An 8,661-nucleotide genomic window follows, 5' to 3' on the forward strand; every position below is an offset into this window, starting at 1 on the left:
ATATAGTTGTCTACTACAAGCAATATATGGTTCCTAAGATCGTCCCGAAGCTTATCTCAAGGGATTCTTTTTTAAGGGGAAAAAATAGTTTGATCATCATGTAATTTGAATGTAAATATCATCTAATTTTGTAAGATTTTGCTCTCTTGTAATGAAGATTACAGCATGTTTAATGTAAATAAGGAATAAGAAGTTCTTTTGCCTATGGATTATTACACTTTAGAGGTTGCCAAATTTTTAGGTGACTTGATTGGATCTTTTGTCAAATATGATGAATCTGGCGTTTTCCAAAATGGAGTGCGGGATTAAAGTTGAATTATTAAACTTAACTATGATTAATCGACTTTGTGCTCTTCAGCTAAGATCAAATGTTCAGGTACAACCATAGACATTGTTATACTTGCTTTTGTGTTTTTGATTGAGGGTGTTTGGCCCTTCCATTTGTTGGGTGGAAGTTATACTATTTATGATTTGTGAGTAATGTGGTTATCTTTATCTTCTCATATTCTAGATTGATGTGTTTATTAATGTTATTAATCATATTTTTCAATTGTCTTTGTAGGGATATTGATAGTTATACTACTTGTGTGTATCATATTGGAAGACTCAAAATTTGTTAACCCCCTCACAGTTGAAGATAGTTTGTAGCTCATGCTGTCCTAAGGTAGGAAAGTTTTCCTACAAAACATACTTGGTTCCAAAAAAACCTCAGGGTATCTAGGACAGAAAAGGCAGTCTTTGTGAGATGTGAAGAAAATTTTATCTCTTTATATGTAGCAATACAATGAGAAATCCAAAGAGTAAGATCATAATCCACATTTAAGTCAAACTTAAAACCAACTGGGAGCCCATACGAAAGAATCTTCCATCAGGTAAATAGGAATGGGAATTTGAACAACTTCAGGCTGACAGAGTTGTGAGAAGGTGAGAGTTTCAACTTTCGAGAATTAGAGGGGCTCAGTAGCTCAAATACTTTTCATTCCAGAGGTACCCTTCCTCATAGTCACAATGTGTGTAACATTATGTAAACTTGTAAGGTTGTTTAAACTGATCTTTGATTGACCTGATCTTCAACCCAACTTGTCATAAATAATTACAAACCCTTAGAGTAATTAAATAACCTCTTTTAAGAATATAGTGTAAACATTTGGTTCCCAAATCCCAATAGTATCTTCGGGGGAAAAAATCCAATATTGTCGCATATACTCCTTTTTATCGAAGATTTGTGCAAATCAGGAAGGAAGATGATTAAAATAGCTTATCAAACTACCAAAAAAAAAAATAATAATAACAATAATAAGTTTGCGACACTAAAAAATTTTAAAACTTGACTGAAAAATTTAAAATTTTATGCATCCTTCTTTATAACCTAAGAAATAACATTTATGTCAAAAAATATTTCTTTTGAATTAAATAATATGCTTTAATTAGAGTGGGTGGAAAAAAGAATTTTGAAAATAAAACTGTCTATATTATATAACTTTCGACTTTACCTAAAGTTTTTGTAAATTTTAAGAAATAGACGAGGTAAGTGAATTTTACAAATTTTTATTACATTGAAAGCATTGAAACTATGCTGCAGCTGTATGTAAATTATTATAAAGTAATTTTATGAAATAATATCAAAATGATAAACAAAAAAATATGAAATTTTACTTAAACAAATTACATTTTTTTTCACATATCTTCTAAACATTATATAATAAAATAAAAATTTTCAACACAATTTGACAAAAAAACAGTTTAACTAAAATTATTTTTTTATTGTGAAAATCTTATAATATAATAATTCTGAAAGAGTTTGCACAGGGCATATTTTAATAATATAGATGGCCATAAAAAAGGTATATTTTAATAATATAATTGATAAAAAAGATGGAGATAAATCAAAATGGAAAAATGAGAGAAAAGGACTAATAGGGAGTAATATTTATGGGAGAGGATCATAAAAATTAAAATTATTTGAAAAAAACCTAATATTCAAATATAAATTTAAAAATATCATATTGCTCCTATCCAAACCTCCTACATTTTTTCCTATATTCCTTCCCACATTTTAATTTTAAAACTAATACGAATTAATAAATCTTAAAACTAAATTAAACCTAATTTCTCTTAAAGTTTACAACATCCGTAAAATTTAATTAAGAAAACGAAAACATTCTTCGGTGAAGTAAAAGTTGAAGTTTTATTTTCTTTATAAAAAGAATAAAACTTTCTTTTTTAAAACATCACATATTTTAATTGAAAATAAATGTTATATAATTCTATTAAAATTTAGTTTATTATATAATTGATTATATACAATTTTAAAAAATTTAAAGCAAATTTATATAATTTTTTTCTTTATTATATAAGAAATTTATATCAAATCTATAAATAAAAACTTCATGTAATGATAATAAATCTAAAGAATTCAGATAATCTATTATAAATTTATAAGACCCCTCCTCAAAATTATTTAACAAGAGCCACCTAATTATATGATATATTAATATAAATAAAATATAAAATATAAAAAATTAAAAAATATAAAAGAAATTGTATTTCACTTAAAAGAAATACAACAAGGGATATATCCCTACAAAATGACTTGTTTGTAAAATAAAATAATTTTAAATATGTTAAATTTTGGTAATCAGGGGACTAAGATATTGAAAAAGCATCATTATCCGCGGAAAAAAAATTAAAATGAGAAAACTTTATTGTCACTTGTTTATATTGTGATTTATTATAGGATTTATTGAAATTTGGTATTGACAATATGGTTCTATTACAATTAAGTATTCTCTAATAAAGGTAATGATGGTTACAAATTTTGCATAAAATTATAATACGTTGTCTAAATTCTTCAAATTTCTCAGCATTGTACGAATTTTTTGTTTTCTATATATGATATAAATTTCTTATAAAAATTAAAAATAAAATATACAAACTTTCTTTGAATTTTTAAAAATTATGTGCATAATAAATTATATAGTAATCTAAATTTTAATAAAATTATATAACTTTTATTTTCAATTAAAATCTGTGATTGTTTTAAAAATAAAATTTTACTTTTTTATAAAGAAAATAAAACTTTAATTTTTACCTGACTGAAAAAAAAATTGTGTATTTTTCTGATTGATCATTACACCAGTTGTAAACTTTGAGAGAAATCAAGTTTAATATAGTGAATTTTATTAATGTAGGAGATTCGGATAGGGATAATATGATATTTTTTAAATTTACATCGAAATATTTGATCATTTTAAATAATTTTAATTTTTATGTCATCTCGTATAGACATCACTCTCTATTAATCCTTCGCTCTAACTCTTCCAATCAAAATTCAGCTCACTAGGGCTCAGCGAATATCCACGCCCGGCATGCCCATCCCCCAAATGTTGTCATTTGTGAGATAAGAAGAGATACCCCTCCTCTTTTCTCTTTTTTCTTTTTTTCCAAATTTCTATTAAATTAATCCTGATTTCTCTTTAATTTTTAAACCTGATTTCTCTCAAAGTTTATACAGGTAGTAAACTTTGAGAGAAATCAGGTTTAATATAGTGAATTTTATTAATTCATATTAGTTTTAAAACTAAAATGTATGAGGAAATATAGAAGAAAATATAGGAGATTTGGATAGGAACAATATGATATTTTTAAATTTATATCTAAATATTTGATCTTTTTAAATAATTTTAATTTTTATGGTCCTCTCTTGTAGCTATCACTCTCTATTAATCTTTCTCTCCAATTCTCCCAATCAAAATTCAGCTCACTAGGGCTTAGCGAATATCTAAGCAAGGCATGCCCATCCTCCAAATGTTGTCATTTGGGAGATGAGATGAGATACCCCTCCTCTTTTTTTTTTCTCTATTAATTTAATTTTTATTTATTTGGGTTAATTTGTATCTAGAACTCTAAAATATTTTTTTAGTAACACTCAATATTCTAAATTAATTAATTTTTAATGAATTCTGTATCCTGAAATATTTTTTCAGTAATACCCAGTATTCTAAATTATTTTTATTAAATCTATCATCCTGAAATATTTTTCTAATAGCAGCCACCCACTATCCTAAATTAGTTATTTTTTAGTGAATCAAGCATTCAGAAGTATTTTTTCAGTAGAACCCAATATTTTGAATTAATTAATTTTAGTGTATTCAGTATCTTAAAATATTTTTTAATAACACACAGCGTCACAAAAAATTAATTAATTTAGAATACGGAATTATTCTAAAAAATATATTTTAGAGTGCGAGATACAAGTTAACCTACGTAAATTAAAAATAAAATTAATAGAAATTATTTTAAAAATAGGAAGGGTATCTTATCTCATCCCAAACGTTGTCATTAGAAGTGAGAATACGGGCTGGCCCTGTAGGGCTTGTGGGCTTAAAAGGGCTGGCTCTACAAGGCCAAAATGTTAAAAATACCCCAATTTGTTAGGCTGAGCCCTTAAGCTAAAAGGCTCAGGACCGGCCAGTAGGCGTTTAGCTCATTTAAGAAAAAAATGCTATTTTTTTTATATTTCTCACATTTTTTTCTTAATAAACCAATAAAATTATTAATAAAAGACATAAATATAAATAAAATTAAGTTATAAATACAAAATATCATCATATATAAATATCTATCATCATTCAAGAACATTTAAAACATTTATCAATAAGAAAAAAACATCTAAAAGTTTCATTGATAGTACAAATGTGTAATAAACAAACACTATCAATAATATTTTAAAACTTCATCATCACTATAATCAATTACTCTTCTTCATAAGTATACTTTTCTTTTGTAGAAAAAATATCAAGTTTTTCTTCTTCATAGGAATTTCACTTTTAAATTTTTTCAGTTTAGTTATTATTTTACTTTAGTTTGAGAAACATTGTTGTTAAAACTCATAAATTTCTAATTCAAATTATAAAATCACAAATTATATAAATATAAAAATACTCTCTTATCAAATATATATAGTTTAAAAATATTAACACATATAATATAAATCAAATCATTGTTAAAGTCTAAATTAACTCATTTTTTAAAAATGTAATTGGACAAATTATTGTCTAAAACTAAATAAATCAAACCATTATGTAAAATTTAATTTTAAAATAATAATAATAATAATAATAACTAAATATTTGAAATATCATTAACAACGTAAAAAATTAATAATATTAAAATTACATAAAAAAATTTACAAAAACAAAAAAAATTATAAAATGGCCTAAACGGGCCGACTCTTGGCCTAGTAGGGTTGGCTTGTTTAAGCCCTTGGCCTTACAGAACCAGCCCTTTTAAACCCATTTTCCATTTAAGGGGAAAAATTTTAAACCTGACCCTTATAATTTTCGGGTCTAAATAGGCTAACCCGATGGGCTCAACCTGTTTTCGTAACTCTAGTTGTCATGCTTAGAGATTCATTGCCATGGCCTGGGAGGGTTGGTCCGCCTGGTTGACAAGGGGAAGGCAAGGCGCCACGTACCCGCCAGTGCATGGGTTCGATCATGGGAAGTCCCACCTGGGGTGACTCCGGATTTAGTCTGCACCCAAAGGGTGTGGGATACCGGAGGGAGAAATCCAGAAAAAGAAATTCATTGCCATGTGGACACAGCAAATGCGGGTCAATTGTGGGCTAAGATTCATCTTTCCGAGTTTGGACTCTCCACTTCAAATATTGCTCTGTGAAGATGTTGTCTTCTACCACTACAAGGTATGCCTTCCTTTAATTTCCCCTCTTTATTCCTTCATCTGCTTCTTGCTTCCTTATCTCTTTACCTCACACCCTCCATCCCAAGTTCTTCCTTCATTCCTATTCTCCAAATCTAAATGACATCTAGGGCTGTTCACAGGACGGATTAGAACCGGGACGGGCCCGTCCTGGTTCCATCCCGATGAACAGTAACAGGACAACAAAATTGTCCCGTGTCTCGTTCCATCCCGGTATTGTCTCAATCCTGCTCGGGATGGGAGGGACTGGGACGTCCTAATATTTTTTTTTTTTAATTTTTTGAGTTGTTGGGCCTATTGCAAAAAAATTTGATTTTTTTTAATTGTCGTTTTTTGGGCTTAGCCTTGTAAAAACATCTTTTTGTTTTCTTTTTTATTTCTTTGAGCACCCTTAAACAAAACCCAAAATATTACATATATTAGTCATTAAAAACTCTAAATAAAAGCTTTGAACACAATAAAAGTTTGTTGGAAATTCTAATCATTAATAGTCTCAAATTATCAACAAATATAAAAGCTCTAAATAAATAAGTCCATAGTGCCATACAATAACCTCAAATCTTAAGAAAATATGAAAAAAATATATTATATAAATATGATAAATAAATAAAAGGGACTAGGACTCGACAACCCAATCCCGTGTCCTGTCCCATCCCAATCCCTTTTTTGTCCCATCCTAGTTTGTTCTGACCGGGACGAGCCGGTCTTGAACACCCCTAATGACATCGCATATGTCATTTATTCATTCAATCGCATACTTCGTAACCGTTCCTCTCCCTCCATCTTTGAAATTAACAAAACTTTGGGAGCCATTGTTTAAATAAAAAAAAAAAGGCATTATTGCACTGCTATTTCACTTTGTTCTGAGGTGGAGTTGGAGGGTTTCACTCCACGTCCAGATTTTCTGAGCATTTTGATCAATTGTTACTGCCATGTGGGTCAGATGGGCTTTGCTTTCTCTGTATTAGGGAAGATTTTGAAGATGGGTTTAACCGAATATTATAACTTTAACTACATTATTCAAGGGACTTTGTATTAGTAACATGGTTGGAGAAGCATTAGATTTTCACGATGAGCTAATTGCAAAAGGAATTTTGTTGGATGAAGTTAGTTATGGCACAATAACCAACGGATTATGTAAAACGGGGAAAACAAGGTCTGCTGTCAAATTACTCCAAAAGCTGCCTAGATTTGCAATGAAGCCTAGTTTAGTTATGCATAACATAGTCATTGATAGGCTTTGTAAAGATGGATGTGTAGGTGAGGCGCTTGGCTTGCTTTTAGATATGACTAAACAGGAAATATTTCCCAAGGATGCTACATACTGTTCTCTAATTAGAGGATTTTGCAAAATCCATCAATGGAAAGAAGTTAATGACTTGCTCAACAATATGTTCCCAAGAGGCGTCAACTTGAATGTTGTCACCCTTAATGTACTGGTGGATGCACTTTGCAAAGATGGAATTATCATTGAAGCTTAAGCTGTGTTTGCCAGAATCATGAAGACTGGTCAAAAGCCTACTGCTATTTCCCATTCTAGTTTAATAGAAGGACATTGTCTGATCAATAATGTACAAGAAGAATTGGAAGTATTTAACAGGATGATTAAAAGTAGTTTGAGAGCCAATGTTTTGTGTTACATCATTTTGATTAATGGATATCGTATGAATAAAAGATTGGATGAGTTCATATATCTCTTTAAGAAAATGCGTTCAAAAAATTTGGTTCTCCACACAGCATGTTATAATTCTCTTATTGATGGCTTTTGCAAAGTAGGAAGAATCTCATTTGTTCATGATGCTCTTGATGAGATGCATCGCAGTGGCTTGAGACTAGATGTTTTGAGCTATGCCATTTTGATTAATGGTTATTGTAAGGATAAAATATTGGATGAGGCCATATATCTCTTTAAGAAAATGCGTTTAGAAAATTTGGGTCCCGGAACAGTATGTTATAACGCTCTTATTGATGGCTTGTGCAAAGTAGGAAGAATCTCATTTGTTCATGATCTTCTTGATGAGATGCATCGCTGTGGCCATCCTCCTAATATAATCACTTGTAGTGTTTTGTTACATGCAATATACAAAACACAGAATCTTCATCGAGCAATTGCACTATTTGAGCATATTATGAGAGAAGAAATTCGGCCTCCTATCCGTACCTACAATATTCTTATGGATGGTTTGTGCTTAGGTGGAAGACTATACAAGGCAAGAGAAATTTTTCAGTCTTTTGATGCAAGGTCGCCATCTAAGCGTCGTTTTCCATAATATTATGATCAAAGGACTTTGCAAAGAGTGTTTGTTTGATGAGGCAAAGGCCCTTATTGATAAAATGGAAGAAAATGACTACATCCCTAACATGATAACCTCTGAAACTATTATTGGATATCTTCTTGATAAAAATGAGGATAATGATGCAGAGAAGCTTCTTCATATGATGGTTGGTAAGGGCTTATCGTTAAAATGAAAATAAGTGAGGCCCTCTATTGCTTATTTGTTTCTACCAAAAATTGTCGCATCTTATTGTTGATTGTTGATGTCCTGTTCAAGTCATGTGTACTTAATTTTTTGTCTTTTTTCGGTTAGCATTGTTAAAATTTTTGACTTAACATGATTTTGTTCTTTTTCTTAATGTCTGGTTACTAGTCTGGTTACTAATTTTTTTCAACTGTTTGGGATGCATCTCTCATTGCTTATGCATTAGTGTATTAGATTGCTAAAACAGAGTTTTCTTTTATGTCATCGGTTCGGTTTGAAACTTTTAAACTCAATGGAACAATAATTTTCACTATAATGAAGAACCTGAACTTTACCTGCATATGTTCTGTACGATACGTGAAATAAAGCAAGTGTCTTATTTCTGTAAATACCAAAGTGGTTCATTTTGCATCAACAATTTTTCAAGTGTTTTTGTTTTTCTTGTGGATGGTTAGGAGAT

At 29.6% G+C, this 8,661-nt stretch overlaps 1 protein-coding gene across 1 annotated transcript; it reads left to right on the forward strand.

Moving 5' to 3' along the window:
• Positions 1 to 7,427: 7,427 nt before the first annotated feature.
• LOC114756647 (pentatricopeptide repeat-containing protein At1g62930, chloroplastic-like) lies at positions 7,428 to 7,991 on the forward strand. The gene has a single exon (XM_028945599.1). The coding sequence runs from the start codon at positions 7,428 to 7,430 to the stop codon at positions 7,989 to 7,991; it is 564 nt and encodes a 187-aa protein (XP_028801432.1).
• Positions 7,992 to 8,661: the final 670 nt, after the last annotated feature.

The sequence above is a fragment of the Neltuma alba genome, unplaced genomic scaffold, assembly GCF_004799145.2.
Source record: "Neltuma alba isolate B1F8T4 unplaced genomic scaffold, ASM479914v2 tig00010445_pilon, whole genome shotgun sequence".
Lineage (NCBI taxonomy): Eukaryota > Viridiplantae > Streptophyta > Magnoliopsida > Fabales > Fabaceae > Neltuma > Neltuma alba.

Bases quoted from the DNA above. Each gene is read 5' to 3' on its own strand.
- LOC114756647 (XM_028945599.1), top strand. From the start codon at position 7,428: ATGCGTTCAAAAAATTTGGTTCTCCACACAGCATGTTATAATTCTCTT.